Here is a 25304-nt window from a genome sequence, read left to right as displayed (position 1 = left end):
AATGGCTATGTCTTCCATCTAATGATCTATAGGATGTATGCTATTTAATTACTAATTATGAACACTTCTACTGCAACCTTTTGTTTGTATTATATATATATATATATATATATATAATATGGTGTCCTGCATGCATGATGGATCGATCTGTGTGTGCAAACGTTTAATTGTGAAGTCAAGTTAATTAGTACCATAGGTTAAGTAGTACTTTGTGTCCATCGGTGAGGCTGGCTTAATTGTACGTTTAATTTGGTTTTGCTTGTTGATTAAATTACTGCATGGAATATGTACATATATATATATATATATATATATATATATGGTTGTTGCAGTGGTTGGAAAGGCTCGTGGCTATTGGGTAGTACTGCTAGTTAATTGATGGAAATTTTGTTGTGTTCTAATTCCTAGCTAGCTTGGTATGATGTATTAGATATATTAGCTAGCTAGCTAGCTAATTCGTGGCTTCGACCAATTAACAGAGGTCAATCCATTTTAATTGTGAAACAAAACGTACGCGCGCCACTACCACGTACAACACGTGAATCGGACTCATGCACTCATATTTCTAATTAATGCTGATCAAGCAATATTAATAATCGTATTTCAATTTGGTTATTCTAATAATTAGCACATCCCCAATCAAAATTAATACAAATTTTTTAGAATTAGATATAATAAACTTAATTGAAATATCTATTACGATATGTTTTACAATTTTTGTTTTTTTAAATATTATATACAGTTATAAAATACGTAAGTATCGCACAATTATTTTGACCGCGCGTGATAATTTGGATATATATATATATATATATATATATAAAATATAATCAGTAGGTAGCTAGTATTCATGAAGAATCGGCCGCGCGTGGAGTCCTGGCGCTATCTCGATCGATTGAACAAAGACTTCCATGATGATTTAAATATTAATATGCCAATAATATGTCTAATATTGTCTGTAGCTAGATATTAAAAGTAATTACCATTGATCTCCGTTTAGCTATCTATATATATATATAAGACAGGCTGATCATGGCCTAGCTATCTAGTACGTATAAGCTAGATATATATAATTTCTTTTTCCATATCTAATCTTCCATGACAATATTAATTAATAACGTATATATACATATATATATATATATGATGCATATAACATACACATTCGCAATATCATGTATATATGAAATATAAATCTTACAATTAATTGTTGGGCATTAATCTATTTAAATTCATAATTCCTCTCGTACATAATACATATAGCTAGTAGCTGAGTGTTCCAAAGTTTTTGGTTTCTTTATTTTTTTCATGTTTCTTCGCCATTTAAGTCTTTTTTGTCATCAATTTTCTTCCTGATCATCTTCGTTTAGGTCAAAGAAGAAACTTCAATGATAGGAACAAGTGATGAAATAATAACGAGTCTAGAATTTTAATTACCCAATCAGACGATATTATTTCATTCGAGACTTGACACACACACATGATGCACATGTAGCAGACCACGTGAAAATCTGCATCATAACAGGCACATATATAATATATATATATATATATATATATACATGCATGCATGCATGCGTAATAATATCGTTCCATATATAGACATAAAATTAGAATGCATCATGCATGCATGTATGCATATTATATAGAGCATTTTTATGATCATCAGATCATAATTAATTAATTAGCTTAATTGGTCTAGTTAGCTCCAACCTCTCTGAAATAAATAAACCAACGGGCATCATGGGCATGGTTGATCAATAGAGTGAGGTGTACCCTAGTATATATTAAACCGATTAATGAGCCATCATAAGTAACTAAAAGTCTACAGTTATATTATTTAGTGATTTCTTTAGTCTTGCAAAGTCCTGATTAGGTTACCCATGCATGAGGCACTTACACAAGTTACTGATCGATCGATCGATCTCGCAAAGAATATATTCTCTACCATATATTAAATATATGCAGTACCCATGCATGCATGATGAATACATACATACATGCATATTATATATATATATATATATGTATATATCCTCTTACAATTTCTGACATATGATATGATCTATGGCCATTCTCATGAGTTTCAGATTTGGGAGATAAAATTATGTACACGAGTTATACTCTCACCTAAAATTTAACGATGAAAGAATAATAACCCATGCAAAAAAACCTAGGTGGTTCGTTTGAATTCAACAGTCAGAAAACTTTACTTCGATCGATACATACAGTACTACGTAGTACTCACTAAGGTTTTTTATGTGAGAAATTAGTATATCTGTATCATGAAAGATAAAAGAGACATTAACGTGGCGCGAGTAGGCGAACAAGTAGATGGCCATAAAGTCTGGGTCTTAGATGTGTCGGTTGGAAACCTATTGAAGCAAGCAAATCAGTTGTTTAGCTGACACCAAAATTAACAATGATTATTATTTCAGACCATATATATATATCTAAACACTACAATTTATCTGACATCATAGACTCTTTAATTCAAATCATGTATGGTCCACCCGACAAGGAATCGAACCAGCTTGGCTGAATTAAGGACAAAATTAAATCTCCGAGTGTCTTTGCGTTTGAGTAGTAACCGTTTACTAATAAATTCAAGGAGGTATGTGGGAAAATGAGGGTTTTCCAGCATATGCTCATGACTCTGAGAGAGAGAGAGAGAGAGAGAGAGAGAGAGAGAGAGAGAGAGAGAGAGAGAGAGAGAGAGAGAAACGCTTTAGAAAATAGCCCTAGCTCCTCAGTACAAGTCCTCAGTCCTCTTTCTGACGTTGTCATTTGACGCTGACACTAGAACAATTAAATAAGAAATTAGGTTTGAAACTTAAGCTAGTTTGGTAGTACGGTAATTAACCACCATTTTCAAATAACTTCACTTACCCATGCAGAATCCAGCAGATCATGGCTGCCCCTGCCATTGTATGTTACAAATAAGAAATGAACAGACTCGTTTAAAGAGAATTGATAGGAAAGATTTGATGTTCGAAAATTTAGATAGGTTCTACGTACGTACGTATAATTTTAAAACCTTGACTGGTTGCGGTTGGTAATTATATACGCCCACGCTCTGACATGCTTAATTTATATACACTGGCTTGTGCTACAAGACCAGATAACCCTTTACTTTAGTTCATTTACTATCAAATTAAAAGGGCACCCATGACATGCATGCTTGCATGGGGAAAGTAATTTTTATATACGAGCAAAGGAGAATGAAGACAAGCCACCAAAAAATGCCATTGAAGTATTGATCTCAAGCGTGTACTGAATGTCAGCTAGCTTGTAGATTACAAATGGTACTGTCGCTTAGGGCGTCTGCTCCACCAACTAATTCCCCTAACTGCCCTACCCTCTCCGTCGAATTAATGGAACATCACATCCTCTTCAGTCTTAAAGAAAAAATATCCCTGCTAGCGTCATTTCTTTCCTTTTCTTTCTTTTCATTTTTTTACATATTTTTTCATATCCACCTGCTTTGATTTGGCGTTTAAGGCAAGATGTTTAAGCTCATGCATTCCAGCATCTAGCGTTGACAAACATCTAGTGCGGGTTTGGCTTCGATCGCTTCAAATTATGATCATCTAAACGTGGTTTTAACTTTCATCGCAACCTTGTTTCATGAAGTTGCGCATCGGTTATATGGTTACTCTCAATTATGAGAAGGAAAGTAGTAGCCCCTGTAATGGGATGTGGAAGTTGATAGAGCCAATCAGGGCAAATATTCGTAAGAAAATATTCACCAGTCAAAGTTGAATTAAATACTTAGCAATTTATTAACTATGTATATATAAATGCTACGTCCATAAAATCAATATTTTATAAAAATAATCTTATAAACTTACATGACTTAAATTTACTTTATATTAAAGAGTTTAACAATCTAATATATACATTAAATCTAGTCAATTTATAAATTTATATTTATAAAGAAAATTTATAAACCAAACATTTCTAATATATACGTCAAAAAATATTCTGCATTAATTGCACCCTTACATGGTAAACGAAATGTACTGAAGATCAATATATATTATAGTTTATTTCCGCTCGTACAATACATAAGAGGGAGATGTACATGTTAAGCCCCCGATGTTAAAGTTACAAAGAAGGCCCAGATTACATTTGTACATATATTAAAAAGAAGTAGTCAATAATATAATTAAAATCTATTTAAATTATTATAAATAGTAAAAAATTTCATTTCCAAGCATTAATGAAATATCTCATACATCACATACTGTTATTATTTATTAGTCAAAATGAGATATCACACCCGAATTGCCTGATAGACTAAAAATGATCAGATTTATAATTCTTGATCAGTAGTACTTTCATCTTAAAATGTCATGTTTTTAAAAATTAATATATGATTTTTAATAACAAAAATATGTGTATTTATGTATATGATTATATCATCATGTAATTAGCGCCTCGTGCATGTATTGTGCAGGTTGTGTCACGTATATGTTAAAAACACTATTCGAGACATAATTAATAAACAAGTATATTAAGTAAATTCGATCCCTTGGGCCTCGTAAATCCAAAATGTAAGACGTAAGTCGTTTGAAGCCATGCAAACAATGACGAAATAGCTGCTTATTGCGTGCATGGAATGGGTTCCTCTGTCAAGTAGGGACGAGCCACGTGTACACGCAATCCGATTTGAAAGTTCCAGCATTTGAGCATAATTTAATGCATGAATTAAAAATGAAACACTGTAACAAGCTGTTGTCTTCTCCTTTCTTTTAATATTTTACCAAAAGTGCTGTCCGGAACTAATTATATCATGAAAATGTATTCATGGCATAAACTTCGAATAAATTGGACATGACTTACTTTGATTTTTTGAATTTGAGCTGGAATTTCCTGTTCTCCTATGGCAATCGATCAGTTTGGAAGAAATGTTCGTTTATCATGATCAATTAAAACTTACAACTTACAAGGTTCTATACGTTTCCAATGTCAAAGAACAGCTAGCCCGCCAGCAGACCTGCTTTCTCCTCGGACCTCAGCCTAGGAACCGGTTCGTGTCGGCTGAAGAAATTCATGGAAATACGTGAAAGGATATACTTGTCATTTCATGCAAGAGGGGCCGGCTTCTCGTGTTATGTAAGCAGGTGGGAGAGTGTCTCAATCTTGATCAACCAAATGAAAAGGAGATCAGAGATTATTAATTTAAATAAGATCATGATCAACCACCAGAATTTCTTTTAAATATATAGCAAGCCCTAGTTTATGTTGCAACTGAGGGAAGCAGCAAAACGAAAGCAAATCTAGACAAAGGGGAGTACTAGAATGGGGAGGTCTCCTTGTTGTGATGAGAATGGCCTCAAGAAAGGACCCTGGACTCCTGAAGAAGATGAACAGCTTGTCCAGTACATCCACCAACATGGCCATGGAAGTTGGAGGGCGCTTCCCAAGCTCGCAGGTTTAATATTTTTAATTAGAGACCCGACTCTCTCTCTCTCTCCCCAGGGGCTTTGTTCATATATATCTGCCAGCTTTTTTTCTCTTCGCAGGTCTAAACAGATGCGGCAAGAGCTGTAGGTTAAGATGGACGAATTACTTGAGGCCGGATATCAAGAGAGGGAAATTTTCTCAAGATGAGGAGCAGACTATTCTACATCTCCATTCCATCCTTGGGAACAAGTAATTCTCTCTCAACTCCTGGACGTTCTATGAAACTAATAGATATATAAGTATCAACAATATTAACTCTGCCTAGCCTATTATGTTATCACAAGCTTATATTTATCTGCATATATTGATGCTTTACAAGATGGTCGGCTATTGCGACGCACCTACCTGGCCGGACTGACAATGAAATCAAGAATTTCTGGAACACTCATTTGAAGAAGAAGCTGATTCAGATGGGTTTTGATCCAATGACCCACCAACCAAGAACTGACCTGTTTTCTAGCCTCCCCCATCTTTTAGCTCTTGCTAACCTCAGAGACCTGATGGAGCATCACTCCTTGGATGAACATGCTCTGAGAATACAAGCAGAAGCTGTCCAGTTGGTGAAGATCCAATGCTTACAGCATCTTCTCCAATCGGCCACTTCGATGACCACCAACTTGTATGGCCAAAATGGCATCACAGATATGGAGGCTGTCAATTTGTTTTATTCAGTTCCCACTATCAAAGAAAATCCACTTCTCAATTCATCACAAAATGAGAACCCAGCCTCATTTTCACTTGGAAATTATGTTACCCCTCAACCACTCCACCACCCAAGCTTATTAGCTCACCTGTCAGACCCACAAGCCCCTTTCAGTTTTCAAACATCTTTCAATAGTAATGAGATGGGCCAAGGTTCTGACTTTGCAATGATCAGCCAAGGAGATAACCCACCTGATGATCACTCTTCATTGGTTTTCCAATTTCCCTCTTCTGTTCTTTCAACTATGACAGATGAGACGTCAATAAGCAATCCTGGAGATGCCAGTAGTAGTACCTCTAGCTATGGAGGAGGAGTTTCTTCATATTGGTCTGAACTATATTTTGAAGATCCTACTATGCATGAGATTGCTTAGTTAATTACTTCAGTTTGGGAGGTTTGGAGTTGCATCAGCATGTATTGTTGTGATTACGTACGTATTGTCTATTCTCGCAATAAATAGACGCTTATTGCATGTATATATATAGGCACAGCAACCTAGCTCATTACACGAGTGCATCGATCTATGTATGTATACGACACATGATATTTACCTGTGATCATCCCTATATATAGTTTTTGTATATTTCTGATTGTATTAGCTTCACTTTTGAGTTTTGTTTGTTTCATACGATACGATCTAACTCTACTCCATGTCAACCTCCGCACCCCCGCCCTATTTGTGATTGTATCGCTATTCGTTTGCTCAGTGATTTGTAATTTAATTGGTCTATGAGAAGGAGTTTTGGAAATGGTCCGATAAATTAAAGAAAATGTGATCAGGTTGATGAATAAATATGGAAAATGTTGGATGATTATCATTATATATATATATATATATGAGCAGAGAACTAAATAAATAAATGAATTTTGTTTTTCCTGTATTATTAATTTACGTTGTAATCGTTGGTAATCATGTAACCAAGAACTTGCTCCATATTTCTCTCGATCTTTCATTCGGCGAGCGATGCAGTAGGCTGGGGATATTGGAAGCCCATCCCCTTCAGTAGCATAGCTTTACATGAAACCTAATTTTACGATCGATGCACAATGATTAATTATCTCGTTGAACTTCCATTTATAGTGAACTTTGTCAGTAATTACAAGCTACAATTCTAGAAGTTGATGGAAGTATTAATCGCATATGACCTATACCGTAAGTTACAAATCATGGGAATCAGACAAACAAATCAGGTCAATTGGCAACAGCTTGGAACATGGTGTACGTGTTTCCAACGAGCATTCATTAATTTTGTACCACGTGTCCTGATCATCCTAGCTTCTAGTACTCCTTAGAGAGAGAGAGGGGTAGATCAATCAAAAGAATAGTGGATTACGTAAATATCGTATAATCCTTTTAAAAAATATAAAATTTATTATTAAAAAAATAATTTATTTTCATATAAATCTTGTATTGATTCTCACTATCGATCGAATAGGTGAGGATGATAATTTGAATCATTTCTTAGGATTGAAAAAAATTCATGTAAATTACAACAAGGCTGATCTGATTTCCATTGTGAGCAGTTAGAGTAATTCATTCTTTTCTTCCAAGAAATTGACTCAATTAACTCAGCCCTTGTTTAATAAAGTCTTCATAATGAAGTTAATTTCTCACGCACGTCGATATCTCATCATTAATGGACTCGACGAGTTACTTGTATCTTTTGTGAGCTGTTAGCTGCGTTAAGGGTAATTATATATAAATTGAATGATTTAGGTCAAGTGGTCATTGTTGTCAAAGCAGCATAGAAAAACAGGATATGGTTAGGTTTCTAGCTAAGTCTCTCTCCTAATTCCATAAATATATATATATATATATATATAAATATATCCCTATTTAAAACAGATCAGGAAAATATATATTCACCACCTAATCCTATGCCTATCCCATTTATTGGATGCTACCAAAAGTTTACCATCATGTCATGGCAATCATGTCAATATATAAGATTTTCATGTATAATTTATTATACGAGTAATACTGTATGTATGTATAACACATGCTGATGTATGAATTGGCCACTCCTTCAGGCGATCGCGCGTAGAATATTATAGAGTTGGTGGCAACAACATGGAAAAGATGGCTCCGAGTGGAGCATGATCAAGAAAGGGATGTTTTGATTTGAGTGATCATATAAGAATCAAACTTGCCATTGTATATTAATATATGATTAAATATGACAGAGACAGTTATGAACCAATGATTTTAACAAATTTATATTTTAATTAATGTGTATAAAGATATGTATTCTATAATGAGAATCGTGGATTGTCATTTTCTTTTCTTTTTAATTTTTTTTTAGTTTTTTTAGCTTTAGGAACATGGGTTAATGCAATTCAATGGATCCATATCACGACATTATATAAAGGGATTTCATAAAAACAAACTTATAAATTGTCGTGATTTGATCATATGGTACGTCAGATTATAAAATTATTTTTACTATAAAGTAAGTTTAACGCATAACATAAAGTCACGTTACTCATTAATTTGTGAGTTTGTTTTTATAAAATCCGTTTGTGCCTGTAGCGCTTATATATATATATATATAATATAAATGGGCTAATAATACGATAACACGAACAAGAAAAATCTAGGAACGTTGTGCTTATTTATAGGTGTGGTTAGAGATAGAATAAACTAAATTAAAAAGAAAGATAACATTTCTCTTAACAAAGATGGCGCGGCCCCAGAATTGAAAACCTCGAACATTTCCTAACCCACATGTTGGGAAAACTTTGCCAGTGATCGTTTAATTAATTATAATGGCGTATTGGGTACTTCATTAGCTTCTCCTCGGGAAAACTGGCTGCACAAAAAATTTAAAAATCCCCATTTGACACAAAATTCTTAGGTTATGCTTGGGAATATAATTATTCTTAGACTATTTCATTATTATTTTCTAAGAGTTAACTATTATTCACAAACTATTCACAAATTATTCATTATTATTTCACTATTATTCATAGTTGATATGATATACTCTATTAAAGATCCAACCATTAATTCAAAAGCTCTACGATTATTGGATATTAATTTAGTTAAACCTTTAATCATCGGGATCATAACATTTCACCACACTCTTGAATCCAATGTTCACAGCGGCCCTCTATATTGACACTAACCTGGCAATAGTTTTTTTTTTCCTTTTGGCAGCTTCACTCATATATCAGTATTAAATGATTTTACACTATGCTCATACAGAGACCCCTCCATAATTTAAACTCGTGATGTTGTCTCTGTTTTGATACCAATTGCTAAAAATCTAATCATTAATCTAAAAATTTTAAGACTGTTGGATATTAATTTAGTTAAACTTTTAACTTTCATGATCATAACATACTCGCATCCAAACGGAGCCTTACTTTTCAATACCTGCAACTTTAATCCTTAATTGAGATCTCAACAATGTTCAACCTTGATTTTATTAACGAAACTGGAGCTTTTTCATCCAATCTCCATCCTGAAAACACACGAGAGTAAAAAACCATCCTAATTTCCACTAACAGAATAAAGTCATAATATTTTTTTCATCCCTTTTATTGTAATGTACATGTAAAAAGCATATGGGGGCTCAGTTCTAATAGAAACTGTCCAATAGCTGGCCCTAGTTTTTCTTAGAGAGAGAGACTCCTCCTTATCTCTAAAAATCCTCTCGTCTCTCCTTCAGTGCAGCAAAGCCTCCCTCTTCCCTCCCTTATCTCTCATTCCTTTCATCTCTAGTTTTCTCCTTTTTTTTTTTCATTTTGAGTGTTTTTTTAGGGCTAAGTATGGAGGAAGGCCGATTTGCTGCTCTCCAGCGTCCGGCAACCACCACAGGCTTCCCAAGGCACCGATCTTTCAGACGGGCGAACAGTTTCACCGAATAGAGCGGTGCGTGAGCCACATGCACAGCCCAAAGAGAGCATGTGTACTCCATGCGCCATCACTCAGGGTGTCATTCTATCGTCATGCGCAGCCTTTATGGGTCCAAGACCATCAGCTACTCCAGACCTAACTGTCTGCCATATCCCCAAGGTGGCACGTGGCTCTCACACACCATCACAATCACTGTTTGTTTGTTTTTTTCCTCCAAGGTTGAAAATGCAGATCTATATCTTTCAAAGATATAATCTGTTATTTCTCATGTTTTTTTTTTATTATTTTTGTAATGTATTTTATTTTTTAGAAAAATAAAAATAAAAAAACACAGTCTCTTGGACGTTCGTCCGTAGAGTGTGTCATCAACTCCATCTTGAATAACGTGTGGGGTTTGGTTTACTCTATTCCGTCTTAGACAGAATATGGGGTTTGATTGACTCTATCTTGGACAGAGTTGTGTTGTCTCTCAAATTTTAGATCTGTAGAGGTTTGCAACATTGGACTAGACCATATCGATCACGGGTGTGTACTGGAAAGCTAGTAATGTTATAGTTGGCTTATAATGTATGTTTCAAATCCAGTTTGTAATGTTCATTATTAATGAATGCAATTCGTTTTTTCTAAAAAAAAAAAAAATTGCATATGGGGGCTTGGGAAGTGGTTTATGGAGATGATGAATATTTTTCTCTTGTTTTTTTAATGAGCGGTTTAAGGCCAGGGGGATGGTTGCTTGGCTGAACACAAATTGAAAGTGTTGTTTGGTGGTTGATAACAAGAGGGGACCTCGAGTCCCATGGCAAATTATTAATGCAGTAGCAACTGCATTATGCTTTGCCTACTTACAAACAGAAGCAGACGGACCACACCCACATGATCACTTGCATGTGCCTACATTTATTTTTGGTGCTACAGCTGCTAATAAATCCCCTCAAGTGTTTTTGACTTTTATTTTGTGTTTTTTTAAATATTATAAGAAAACACACACAAATTTAATATTTTTATACATTAAAAAAAATTACAAATACACTAGCAATAATTTTGAGCGTTACACTTGAAATTCTCATCCTTTGTTTCAAGGGTCATTTTATTCATCATCCTTATATCACACACCATATTTATTTTTTATTTTATTCTAGATTAAATAAATTATTTTACTCATCATCCACAAACTAAATATTTGATAAGAAAAAAATAAAAAAATAAAAAATGTAGTGTATAATATAAAAAGAGTTCTGTTATATACAATCACTTTTACGTATTCCTTGCACACTCTACTGATATGATTAGCCAAAACAAGTATTTTATATTAGAAAAAAGTGATATAATCAATCATATTAATAGAGTGCATAAAAAATATATAAAAATAACCTCATATAAAAATTTTAATATAAAAATAATAATTAGAATTTTTCTTGCTTCAAACTCTTAGGACTTATTCTAATTAACCATGTTCTCTTTCTGCGTTAAAAATGCCAACGAGTTTCTTGAGTCGGTACTTAGTCATAAAAAGGACGAATCTTGCTACTATATCAGTATATCTGTTGGTACGTTGATTTCGGAACCCTAAACTTTTTTTAAAAGCCAATGTACATGTACCTACATTTTTTGAACTTGAAATCCACAATTATAAGTATCAGAACCGCTTTGGAGCGGTCTGACTGTTTCTAAGGGATTACCAGCCACCAATTGTAATCCGTCACGTCCGCGGTTTCACACAATTCACATGAGAATCATCACATTCTCGAACGCCCCTACCAAAATTAGATCTCTTCTTCAGAAACTCAGGGTACGTTTAGAATTAAAACTCCTCTCAACTCATCTCAATTTATCATTACAATTTTTTCAAATCTCAATATAAAATATAATAAATAATTCAACTTTTTCAAATCTCAAAATAATAATAATAATAATAAATAATATTCTAACAATATTTTATTATCTCAACTCAACTCAACTCATTTCAACATCCAAACGTAACCTCGATCTAGTCGAAGACTCAAAAGCCCCTCACAAATTTCAGAAATTCAGATCTGTTGAACACCCCAGTGCCGTTAGCCAAAAGTTTCGGCACCACCATCTCCATCGCACCCAGCATCTTCGTGGCCCACCGACGACCATCTCTGTGCAAGAACCATCTCATTTGTGCCCAGCATCTCCGTTGCCCACCATTTGCCCACCATCAGTTTGGACTTTGGAGTTTACTCTGTTCGATTTCTAGTAAAATGCTAGAATACTATGGAATTTAAATGTTGAGTTATGTGAGTAAAAAGAGTTCAAAATATGGCCAAATAGCTGCAGAAGAAGTTCCAAAAATTTTATATTGCCTTGGTGTCTGCTTAACAATCGAATGGTTCAAAAACTTAAACTTACAGAGGAAGCTTGTTGAAAGGAAGCAATTAGACATGAAACTTAAGGATAACAATCTCTATCATTTCTGCATCTTCTCCGACAACATACTTGCAACTTCAGTCGTGGTTAATTCAATTGCTTTAAATTCCAAAGATTTAGATATGGTTGTGTTCCATTTTGTTACAGATGAAATAAATTATGCTGCAATGAAGGCTTGGTTTTTCGTGAACGATTTTCAAGGAGTGACTGTTGAACCTCAACAGTTTGAAGACTTCAATTGGCTAAATGCTTCTTACGTTCTTGTTCTTAAGCTCCAAGACACCGAAACACAAAGCTATTATTTTTCAGGCAATGATGATGATGGCCGAACTCCAATAAAGTTTTGAAACCCTTTTTGAGTTGCAAGATTAGGTCTTTTTCTAGAAAATTCACTTTTCGAGTTTTTGAATGAGAGCAGGACAGCTTTCAAGTTCAGGACACGGAAAAAATAGAACCGCTCTCTGGAAAGATGAGTTTTCTCTCCTCTTGTTGTTTCCATCTTCATGACCTTCCTCTAACCTAACCGTCAGCCAATCTATACCTTTTCCCCTAGGTCCCGCTTCTTATCTAACCGTCTGTCCCGTTCCATCTACCATTTTTCCTTTTAGTCAATCTTTTCAACCACTTTAATCATTCTCACCAACCATCTTCCCAAAATGTCAAAGGAGAATCAAGGTATCGATCAGCTTATAGAACAAACTAAAGCACTGACTTGGGAAGACATCATCCTGGTCCCAGCAACGGAAAAAGCTGCTCAGATTTCAAACCATGCGCTTATAGGTAAGCTGGTATCCACAAAAGTTCTTAATAAGCACATCTTTTATACCACAATCCGAGCAGTTTGGAGTTTTGCACCTGGCCTGAATATTGAAGATCTGGGTTTAAATACTTTTCTTTTCACCTTCTCTTCAAGCATGGAGAAAAATAGGATATTTCATCAGCGACCATGGAATTTTAAAGGTTATCATTTGGTCCTAAAAGAGTGGCCTCCAGGACTTAGTATTCAAGAAATTGACCTATCTTATTCAGCCTTTTGGATTCATATTTGTGGTCTTCCTCTAGAAATGATGACAATTGAGAATGCGATCCAAATAGGTAAAGTCTTGGGAAATCTGATTGAGATTGACTATGCTTATCTTCCGGAAAACAGTGTCAAACCTTTCATGCGAATTAGAGTGGAGATAAATACTGAGAAACCTCTGTATGAAGGCTTTAATTTACCCAGAATTAATAAGAAGCCAGCAAAAATTTGTTTCAAATATGAAAGGCTTTCGGAATTTTGTTATGGATGTGGTCGGCTGGGTCATCTTCAGCAATCCTGTCCTATTTACACTAGTTCTTCTGATGATCCATGTTATGGTAATTGGATGCGTGCGGAATCTGTTGATACTCGTCGTATCCCTGTCAGCCTTGTAAAACCGGAAGTTTCTCTCTATAATCAACTCCAGCCTAATTTCTTGCTCGAGAAACCGGTGCCTGAACCAGCATTTTCTAAAGAGGTACAAGACAGCTTAGCCCCTACAAAAAATATTCCACCCGTTAATCATTTGGGAAAAGGCAAAGCAGTTATTATCAACACTGAAAGTGGAGAAAAAAAGGAATTCTGTATCAAGAATCTTTTTTCCAGCAGCTCCTCAGAATTCTCGATCAACAAAGAAGACGACACTGTTCACAATCATGTTCATCATATTTATTGTTCAGCCAGAAAGGAACCAGTGGAAGACTTTTCAGCAACACGTGGCGCCCTTCAAAGTCTTCAGCCGTCATTCTTGTCAGCTCCACTTATGGCAGGCAATTATTCGGTTTCCTCTCAATGCTCAGGTGACATCAGCATTCCCTTATCTCAATCCTGTATACTAACCGATATCGCCTGTCCGCGGATCCCAATCTCGTCCAATCCGAATCCATCATCAATTTATCTCGACCCGCCAAACTCATCCCAGCCAAAACCCGAGTCTAACCCTTCTATTCTCAATCAAGTCTTAGCCCAACTTAAAGCAACCCAAAGCCCAATCATTTCAGAGCTTCCGAAGATTCTGGTTAGTCCAACAGGCCGAGGCATAGCCTTTAATACTTTCCAACTTAATCCCAGCCCTTCAACGTTCCTCACCCAATTTCCTTCATCCCAACCCGACCTTACCCAAACCCTAGAGCAGAATATATTGAACTCAGCTTTCACCATGCCACTTTCGCCTCCAGCTTCTTCCAGTGAATCAACAAGAAAGAGGAAACTCATCAACCCAGTGAAACAAAACACACAATTCCCAAACAAAAAAATTCTCTTATCTTCTACCATCACAATTGCTGATCGTGAGCCGGCCATTAAAGATCATGAAGGAACTCAAGACACAGTTCCAGAATTCAGAACAGCACCTCACATCCCTCTGAAGAGCTCTCCACTCAGAAAAACAAAAGTGGACCGCAGACAGCGTAGGAACAAAAAGATTTCTTCATCAACACATTATGCACCATCTCAGAAGCAAGATTTGACAGTCTCGGGTAATACAGTTCAGACTCAAACCATGAACCTTTTTCCTATTAATCCAACGACTGGTGTGGCAGGGTCTTCACTGCCACCGAAATTTCCATGAGACTGCTTGCTTGGAATTGCAGGGGTATTGCTCGATCCACTGCAATTAGATCTCTTAGGGCAAAAATCAGGACCTATAATCCTGATGTTGTTTTCCTTTCTGAAACTTTATTATCCCCATGTGAAAATACTCGTATTGTTAATATGCTTGGATTCTCGTTTTTTGTTCACTCCCCACCGACAAGGAAATGGGGAGGCCTTTTGCTTCTGTATCGCCCTGGTATCGATATAGAACTTGTGAATATCTGTACTAATATGATATCTGTTTTGGTCTACTCGGATCCTGCTCATGTGCCTTGGCTTTTAAATCTTGTTTATTGTCCTGCCGCTTTTAATCAAAAACAATGGTTTTGGGATACGCTCAGTCAAACCACTGATTCCTTTTTAGGGCCTTCTCTTGCAATTGGTGACTTCAATTCTATTCTTTCTCAATCTGAAAAATTTGGTGGTAAAAGCTTTGCTCAATCTTCCACTTTAAAAGGCCTTCCTCTTTTCATGCATAGATTTGGGTTTGTGGATATTGGGTTTAATGGTCCTAAATATACCTGGTCAAACAAGAGGGCTGGTTTCAATCTCATCAAAGAACGTCTTGATAGAGGGATTGCCAATTTAGAGTGGATTGAGTTGTTTCCCAATGCATACATCACAACTCTCACTCGTGATTCCTCTGATCATGCTCCAATTTTGTTGGACACTTCAAACAATCACAAATCCAACAAATCCTTCAAATTTGAGGAATTTTGGCTTAGAGACCCTTCTATTTTCAGTACTATAAAAAAAGCCTGGTCTCAATGTTATATTGGCACTCCTTCCTTTATTTTATCAAAGAAGCTAAAGAATACCAAAAAAGCCCTTCGGGATTGGAATTTCAAAAATTTTGGTCACATTCAAACTCAAATAAAAAATATTTCTGGTATTCTTTCCTCTTTACAAGGTCAAGATCTTCCTCATTCCCCCTTGTCTTTGGAAACGGATCTTCAAACAAATCTTCATGAGCTCCTCATTAGGGAAGAAATTCTTTGGCGACAAAAATCCAGAGTGACTTGGCTTACCACTACGGATTTAAATACCAAATTTTTCCATGCATCTACTGTGATTAGACGTAGAAGGAATACTATTGACTGTTTGAAGACGGGAAGAAATCAATGGACCACTGACCCGTCTATCATCTCAACAACCATTCAAGACCATTTCCAAAAACTTTTCACCACTTCCAATCCTTCTCCGTTAGTCAACATGGATCATCTTTTTCAAAGGAAAATTACTGATGTTGAAAATGAATATCTTTGCCACATCCCTACTGATGAAGAAATTTTCCTTGTTGTAAAAGCTCTTCCCTCCTCAAAAGCCCCAGGTCCCGATGGATTTACAGGACTCTTCTATAAAAAATTCTGGGAAATTATCAAATCTGATGTCCTGGCCACTGTAAAAAATTTCTTCATTCAAGGCAATCTCTTAAAGGAACTCAATCACACAAATTTAGTTCTGATCCCCAAGGTTGAAAATCCAAATGATATCAATCAATTTAGACCTATTAGCTTATCTAATGTTTGCTATAAAATTATAGCAAAACTTTTAGCCAATAGGTTTAAATCTATTTTGCCTAGTATTATCTCTCCTTTTCAATCTGCTTTCCTGCCAAATCGACTCATTCAAGAAAATACAATTTTGGCTCAAGAAATTTTCCATCTTATGAAAAAAAGGAGAACCAGAACTCGCTCTGTGGCTATCAAAATTGACATGGCAAAAGCTTTTGACTCAATGGAATGGTCATTCCTTTTGGATATTCTTCATCATCTTGGATTTCATCAAAAGTGGATTCATTGGATTAAAGAATGCATCTCTACTGTCTCTTATTCTATCATCATTAACGGAATTCCACAAGGTTTTTTTCAACCTTCTAGAGGCCTAAGACAGGGAGACCCACTTTCTCCCTTCTTATTCATTCTTGGCACTGAAGTTCTTTCGAGACTTATTATCCTTAAAGAAAATAGTGGCTGCCTTAAAGGTATAAAAATGTCTAGAGATGGACCCTTAATATCCCATCTGCTTTTCGCCGATGATCTTTTTCTTTTTGGAACATCAAACTCCCAAACTGTTCAAGCCTTTGCAGATTGTATTTCCACTTATAATTCTTGGTCTGGTCAAAACATCAATCATAGGAAATCCTCTCTTCACTTCAGTGCTAATAGTGGTCCCGACTTCATCACTGATGTTAAAAGCCACTTTGATTTTAGAATTTCACCTCCAAACACCAAATACTTGGGGTTACCCCTTGTAAATGGTGCTGAAAAAAAAAAACAGTTCCTCAATGACCTTATTGAAAAAATCAATACTAAACTCCAAGGTTGGAAGACAAAAACTCTTTCTCAGGCGTCTAAAACTGTTCTCATTAGATCAGTGGCAAGTTCTCTTCCTTCATATGTTATGGCCACTTGCCTTTTATCTAAAAATATGGCCAGCAAAATTGATTCTCAACTAAGGAGGTTCTGGTGGGGTTTTGAAGAAAACCAAAAAAGGAAATTCATCCCTAAATCCTGGAATTCCATTTGTATACCAAAATCCATGGGCGGACTGGGATTAAAACAATCTTTCATGTTCAATTCTGCCCTTATTTCTAAGCTTGCCTGGATTTTCATAAATGGAACCTCCAGTCTTTGGAAAGAAGTTCTTTCTAAGAAATATCTGAAATCAAACTCTTTTTTTGAGATAGCCCCCAAATCAACAGACTCAAGATTTTGGCGAAGTCTTCTTCTTCAAAGAGACTTCCTAAAATCTAGCTCTTGTTACCAAATCAACAATGGAACCTCCATCAGAGTGTGGGCTGATCCTTGGATCCCCTCCCTTCCAAGCAAGAGTCCTCAAATTCACCCTCACAACACTCTTGAAAATCATTCTCTGACTGTATCGGAACTCATCTTAGAAGAGCCAAGGCGTTGGAACATCCTTCTCCTAAATACTCTCTTTTCTGAAAATACTAGCAGAGAAATCCAAAAAATTCCCTTAGCCAATCACAATTTCCATCATATCCCTGACAAGATCATCTGGATCCATCATGCCTCTGGAAAATTCTCAGTTAAATCTGCGTATGCAGCCTTGGTTAATCAGACTAATCTCCTTTCTAACAGCTCTCAGTCCATCAATTGGAAATCTCTCTGGAAAATGCAGATTCAAGATCGATTAAAACTTTTCCTTTGGAAAATCAGTCATGACATCCTCCCCACAAAAGTCAAGATTAACAATGTCATTCCACTTGATGAAGATCAAATTTGTTGCCCTCTCTGTAAAACTGAACCTGAGAACATTTCCCATCTGTTTCTTAATTGCTCTTTCTCTAGAATAATGTGGAGACATTCTAAATGGCCAATTGACTCATCCATGTTTGCAAATCATCCAATTTCTAACTGGATTAGTACAATTATTAATCCAGTGTCCAGCCTAAAAATTCCCGCAGATGAGGAACATGAATTCCAGATTTTTGCCTCTGTAGCAATGGATCAACTTTGGTTCACAAGGAATAAGTTAGAACATGAAAAGGTCTTTCCTTCAGTTTCAGAATACATGGATACTGTTCTTAAAATCTCTCAACAACATTTAAGAGCATGGTCAGAAAGAAAACAACAGACTGAGGAAAATGAAGAAAGACAAGCAGCAGATTATCATCTCATCAATTTTGATGTCGCCACAAGAAATGAAGGTTCTATTCTTGCTGCACTCTGTTGGGCAGAAAATGGTGAGCTGCTCTTTGCATTAACTGATAAAATAAGCAAGGTTAGTTCAAATGTTGGAAAAGCATCAGCAGCTTTAATGGCTGTTAAGGAAGCAGAAAAGTTGCAGTTGGAAAAAATAATCTTAGAAGGAGATTCCAAAGTCACTATTCAAGCAATCTCCAATGCATCAGAAACACAAGATTGGATCATGAGCCCTCTTATCAATGACATCAGGCACAAACTCGAGTCATTCAAAGATTGGAAGGCCAGAAAAATTCATCGATCCCAAAATCGATGTGCGCATAATCTAGCGCAATGGGCAGCAGAAGTGCAAGCCTTTGGAAATATCCCCCTAATCAAAATTCCTCCATCATTGTTACAATTTCACAGTGGGAAAGATCCTCCTAAATAGTTTGTATTTTATAATTTCCTGTTTTCTTAAGACTATTATGTATGTTTCCCTTTTCGGTTAATGAAGACTTGCTTTTTTTTTTTTAAAAAAAAAAAAAAAAAAAAAAAAAAAAAAAAAAAAAAAAAAAAAAGAATGAGAGCAGGACAGGGGTTTGCGAAGAAGATGACTCAAATGAGGGTCTACATCGGGCTATCTCCTACAATGCGGTTACATTCGTTTTTCAATGGATCGCCTACGTGACGATCGCTTGTTGGTGGGCTATTTTTTAGTATAGGATAGACGGACCAGTTCTAAATTTTTCTCTATGAGTATATATCCTCCATCCTTTTTTGACCTCTTACTTTAATTCTCTCTTTCTTCTTTACCTTCTCTATTTTTTTATTTTTTATTTTTTTTGTTGTCTACAACTTAAAACTTCAAAAATTAGAAAATATGTTAGAAATAAATAAATTCTATAAAAATAAATTTATAAATTGATATGATTTCATGATATGGTATGTTAAGTTATAAAATTAATTTTATTTGAAAATAAATTTAACATATTATATCAAAATTATATCAGTTTATAAATTTATTTTTATAAAAAAAATTTATAACTGTAATAATTTTTTTTTATAAATTTTTTATAACTGTAATAATTTTTTTAAAAATTAGTTTTAGACTTACATTAGTTAGAGACTCTTTTATAATGGCTCTAGGATTCCATGAATTGGCATCCGAATTGGGTAGCTTCTGCACACACACATCGTCCTCAGATCAATGACTATTTTTTCTTTTGGAAAAGGTGTCAAACAATCAATGATTTCCCGATCATCTATGATAGAAGTTTGCTGCTTTAACTAGATCTCAACTTCACAACCCTGCATATATAGATATGATTCATGTATATGATCTGAATATAACCAGATCATGGTGAAATATGACTCAACATGGTGTACAACACGACTCAACATGGTGAAATATGAGCAGGTAAAGCAATTGATGCAGAGAATATCATCGTACTGCTCTGTGATCAGAAGCAACGCCACAGATGTTGAACATTAGAATAAATGAAATTATGAATTCCCATGCGATGGCTTCCAGGTCTGTAGTTGAATTCGAGTACTGAGTCGTTGCTGCACGAGTATTGTCTTGGCCATGAAACAATACTCTGAGGGTTAGACTTGCAAGTGCTGCACCCAACACTTGAGACAAGACATACATTGGACCCTACATTATATTAGAGTAGCAGACAAGTTTTTAGTTGACATCCAATGGTCCAGGAAAAAAAAAATAGATACACATCAAACATGGAAAAATGTTACGTGTAAAGGATTGTCGAAAGGTGTCTCACATGTTTCCATGAAAATTTAGAGGCAGCAGCAAAGGCAATGGTAACTGCAGGATTAAAATGAGCACCAGAGACGTGTGCAAGTGCATATATAAGGGCCATTAGAGTTAAACCCCACACAGCTGCTATACCCACAGTCGTGAGCGTTTGTATTTTGTCGACAAGAGCAGCCTCGCAGCCTGCAAATATGAGAATGAACGAACCCAAGATCTCTGCAACGATCTGGTCAAGCAAGTACGAGATTGACAAGAGAAAATCTTGGTTAATACCAGATTGTTATTTTGCGCCTTGATATAAAATCAATTATATCTAGTGGCTACCCTTCTAATGGCTACCTTTTGGAACACGGATAGAGATGTGTCAGCCCTAATGGCAGATTCTCGCAAGCGACTACCTTTTGCTTCTTCCATAGGAGAGTGCCAAACCGACAGCCCAACTTTTGGGGAGGGCTCAACTATAATCGAAAGTGAATCAGACATGGATGGTTACACTCGGTAAACAAGACCACAATGGAAAAGTGGCCTACCTCTTCCAACTATTCTTATAGGGGTATATTTTGAACTTTTAATATTTTAAAAAAAAAAAAACAGTGTTACTTTTCATCACTGATTTCATTATTGAATTTTCAGACTTAAAAGTCACTTAAAATGTGACACGTCAGTTGGCGTGATGACAAAATTCAAGGTGAAGAATTGTATTTTTGTTTAAAAAAATTGTCATGAATTTTATATATAATATGACCACCTAGAATAATATATTGGAAGCTGGACTAGTTGAAGATGTAATTGTACAGATTTGGATGTCATAAGTATGAGTATTTGGGAATCATTTGATGGTATCAAAGGTGGGGTGGGTCTCAAGCTTAATCTTCAATCCCATTTGTTGTCAAGCAAAATGTATGTTATTGAAAGACAAGAATTTGGTTGTTTTTGTTTTTTAATCCATCATTGATTCTATTCACAGATATAAAACGACTAGTACATTCTTAGACGGCTGGCTTGGGAGATTAGCCACTAAAACCACTTAGTACAGTCTGTTGTTGACTTCAGTAGTGAGCTCAATTTATCACTTGAATATAATTTTTTTTTTCAAAAAAAAAAAACAAAGAACCCAGAAAGTAGGGGTGCTACCCTTCCCTGCCCCACACCATGTGGGGGGAGGGTTTTCAACTCCCCCCTCCCCCCCTCATTCCAATGATTTACTGGATCTATAATTTTTGTTGACCTAAATTATAATAATATAATATAATTATAAATTTTATTCAAAAAAATATAAATTTATTAAAATTGTATTTTGGATTGTCTTAACCTCCTAGACCAACCTTTATATAGGAGGTTAAGATAATACAATAGCCATTCTTAAGCAACGTGGGACTTAATGTTAAGTTGATCTCAACTCATTCCATATCATCTCAACTCACTATCAAAATCTCACCTTATTATGTTTTTCAAGTTTCATTTTCTACCTATAATCAACTATCATTTTTTACATGGCACCCTAATGTTTTACAAAAACTTTTATTTTTACTCCAAATTATCTATATTTTTAATTTATATCTTGATTAACATTTGAAGGTTAATAGTTTAGAGTTTAGAATACAAATTCAAATTTTCTGCTGGTTAGGCTACCGAATGAAGTTTTGATGAAAATTTGTGGGAGAAAAATGCTATAGTTTTTCTTTGTCCCATTCTTTTTTCCAAAATAGGGGAAGCACCCGTTACTTCTCACAAACCACAATCCTCCAAACTTGCATATTATTGACACTCTCTTGATGCAAAACGTCATAGTTTCATCCCATCATGAGATGAAAAGCCTTCTGGTTGTCGGCCTGTCGGGATGCAGGGGGGAGGGAGGGAGGGAGGGCAGGTAATGACACTTGGCAAACGAGAAGGTTACGACAACGGTTTTTATGAGATATAGCTGGTCTAAGTTTTTTGTTCTTTTATCTGTCTCGTTCAAATGGACTGCAAGGAATTTAGCGGCTTTTTCTTTCAAAGCCTCAAGATCATCAGCCCATGCCTGTTGGACCAATGAAATATTAAGTAGGAAAATGCTAGTATTTCCGCTGGGCTTTCGTTGAGCCTCTTTTTTAAAATTTTTTTACTTAATAATTAAAGAATTATTTTTTAATGATATTGTAAATTTTTTTTAAATATTTAAAAATATTAAAAAATGTATATGAAAAAAAATATAGATGAAATACATTAGTAAAAACCCCAACGATGATTGTAGAGCCGCCCTATTAAATATATGCTTGATAGAGCATATTATTCTCTTGGTGACTCATGCCAAGAGAGCGCGCAAGAAACAACATTTCTCATTTTTTATTTGTATAGTAAAAATGTTTTGTGTCCCAATAATGATTAAATATAAATTTTAAAAATTTAAAATCGAAAAGTACTTTTTATTTAAGCAATATTTGAGAATAGAATTATAAAATATTTAATAATTTTGAGAATTCTCATAGCGTTCTAACATAATATAAATGTTTATTAATAGGACGATGGAACAATTAGTCTTGATGTAATTTTTAATTTTTTAAATGAGTATTTTTGTGAAAATTAAGATTTTAATTGAGTAAATGTACTTAATTAAAATGTCACGGCATTGATAATGGAGATTGTAATAAATTGATGATATTAGTTGTTACACAATTCACGGGCTTTCAACGCGTTGGAAAAATTGGTTGAATAGGGTTAGTCATAATAATAAGATTAGAAACAAAATACAGATAATAATTAATCCAATATCTGTTGGTAGGATGTGTATGAAGAAAATCTCTATCCCCATAATTTAAAAATACAATTTTCAACATTTTGATGCTTGAATTGAAAATTCGACTTAATTAACAATTCCCCATTCAAATAATTATATAATTAATTATATATGAAACTCTTGGTGCGGAAAACGTCTACATTGATGAAAATTGTAATATTTATCATGTGAAGACGTTAACATTCATCGAATGACCTGGTCAGGTCAACAAAATAAAGACTTTACGGAATATCTTCTAGGCTCAAGTTAGAACATTGATGATTCTTGTTGTTTGTGCATATGATCCGTAATTGGTCACATGTTAGATAAGAGAAGTGCTACATATATTTCTAATTTTATTTATAAAACTCATTTTGTTAATTTTTTTTAAAATTATTTTCAACGTATCAATAACTTACATGTAGAGGAAGTAAGTTTTTTTATAATTTTTTTTTTAAGTATATTTAACATTTTCCATTAAATAATATCGAAATTCGGACACATGATACTTACCTAAATGATCACAAAATAATAAAATTTCTTATTAAAAAAATTTATTTATATAAATAATTTTAAATCTTGTAGGATTCTTATACGGGGTTGATGGTGTGCACCGATTGTATATTTTGTTTTATTTTTTTAAATATTAAAAAAAACATAAAATGTCCAATCAATGTACGCTATCGATTGATTCAGGTCTCGTTTGGTTGTTGGATTGCACTAATATCAATTCAGTTTAATCTAATTTTAAGTTGAGTCTAATATCTAAACATTCAACTTTCAAACTATTAAATTCATCTCAATTCAAAACTTCTTTATATGTGGGATCCATAATTTTTTTTAACTTAATATATTTTTACACGTGGGACCCACAATCTTTTTTAAATTTTCATAAATATATCTAAACTCATTTTAACATTTAAAATCATCTTAAGTGAGCCCCACAAAATTTACTACACCATCTTAACTCATTACTATTTATAAATAATTAAATTCATCTCAACTCATCTCAATATTTAAATTATCTCAACATTTTCCAATCTTGTAACCGGACGTGAGTAATATGTCATTTATATTATAATATATAATAATTTTGTGGGATAGGTCAGTGCCCTCTCTCTCTCTCCATTTTGGATTTTTCTAATGCTACTAGATATTGCATATCGCTATATCAGATTCAGATTCAACTAATAATGGTCGAATTTCAGACTTACAGTTGGAAATATGCCCCTGTGATATTAATGTTCTTCTGACCATGATTTTACTTTATTTCATTTTTTATGATAGCTTAAACAACTTTTCTTGGTCTCTTTAGTTGTCTTAGTAAGAAGCAACCTATAGCTAATAACTAATCAAGTCTAATGGGCTATTGTTCCTAATCTAATATGCATTGAGCAATTGGCCATTTTTCTTTTTTTTTTCCTTGGGCGAAGCATCAAAGGCTTGCATTTTCTGAGAGCATAGCATCGGATTCTGCTCTGGACCACCACCTTAGTCAACCAGTATAGAGACAACTCAAAAGAGAGGTATCAATCATTTATCGGATTAAAAACAACAAATCAGATCAAGATTTTCTGAATTTTCTTTTGTAATATATGGTATTTTGACATTTAATGATATGGATTTTGTAACATTTTAAGTTCAAACTCCATGTGCTAAATAAATATTTATCATTGATTAGTTCAATCGCTTGATGCAAATGAACAATTTTTTAAAATTTTAAAGTAAAAATAATATTAAAATAATATTTTCTAATAATATTTTATTCAATTTTTAACTTTTATCTCAATTCATATCATTTCATCTCATAACGTCCCTATTTATTTTTTGACGTGTTCTGCCATGTTGTAACTCATCTGCAAGGTGTCTACAAAATAGACTGATTATATAGTTTTTCTCATTGAGTAATGCTATATGTAATTATAGAATGCGCAAGCGTTGTGCAGTCGCTTTAAAAAAATAGAGTCTACTATTAAATTTTTTTTTTTATGTAAATCCTATATTTATTTATTTTTTTTAAAATGATTATACGGTATTTACGCACTCAGAACTGTAACTATTATTTCTCTCATTTGTATCATGAACG

General features: G+C 34.5%; 2 protein-coding genes and 1 pseudogene across 3 annotated transcripts; 2 read left to right on the top strand and 1 right to left on the bottom strand.

Annotated features, from left to right (window-relative positions):
• The first annotated feature begins 5270 nt into the window (after positions 1 to 5270).
• Positions 5271 to 6864, top strand: LOC108980386 (transcription factor MYB93-like). 2 transcript variants are annotated; one of them, XM_018951287.2, is made up of 3 exons: positions 5271 to 5437; positions 5529 to 5658; positions 5789 to 6864. In XM_018951287.2, the coding sequence occupies exons 1-3, from the start codon at positions 5305 to 5307 to the stop codon at positions 6543 to 6545; spliced, it is 1020 nt and encodes a 339-aa protein (XP_018806832.2). In that variant the 5' UTR covers positions 5271 to 5304; the 3' UTR covers positions 6546 to 6864. The 2 variants fall into 2 exon arrangements, with proteins under 2 accessions (XP_018806832.2, XP_018806831.2); XM_018951286.2 differs by having other exon boundaries at positions 5511 to 5658.
• A 5416-nt stretch (positions 6865 to 12280) lies between these two features.
• On the top strand, positions 12281 to 12781 carry LOC108980385 (annotated as a pseudogene).
• A 7346-nt stretch (positions 12782 to 20127) lies between these two features.
• On the bottom strand, positions 20128 to 20943 carry LOC108984812 (nodulin-26-like). The gene is made up of 3 exons (XM_018956871.2): positions 20800 to 20943; positions 20468 to 20686; positions 20128 to 20343 (listed from the first exon to the last, which is right to left on the bottom strand). The coding sequence occupies exons 1-3, from the start codon at positions 20941 to 20943 to the stop codon at positions 20128 to 20130; spliced, it is 579 nt and encodes a 192-aa protein (XP_018812416.2).
• Between the last annotated feature and the right edge of the window lie 4361 nt (positions 20944 to 25304).

Source organism: Juglans regia, chromosome 11 (assembly GCF_001411555.2).
Source record: "Juglans regia cultivar Chandler chromosome 11, Walnut 2.0, whole genome shotgun sequence".
Classification (NCBI taxonomy): domain Eukaryota; kingdom Viridiplantae; phylum Streptophyta; class Magnoliopsida; order Fagales; family Juglandaceae; genus Juglans; species Juglans regia.
The sequence above is the reverse complement of the archived record's forward strand: the minus strand, read 5'-3'. Positions and strand labels throughout refer to the sequence as shown.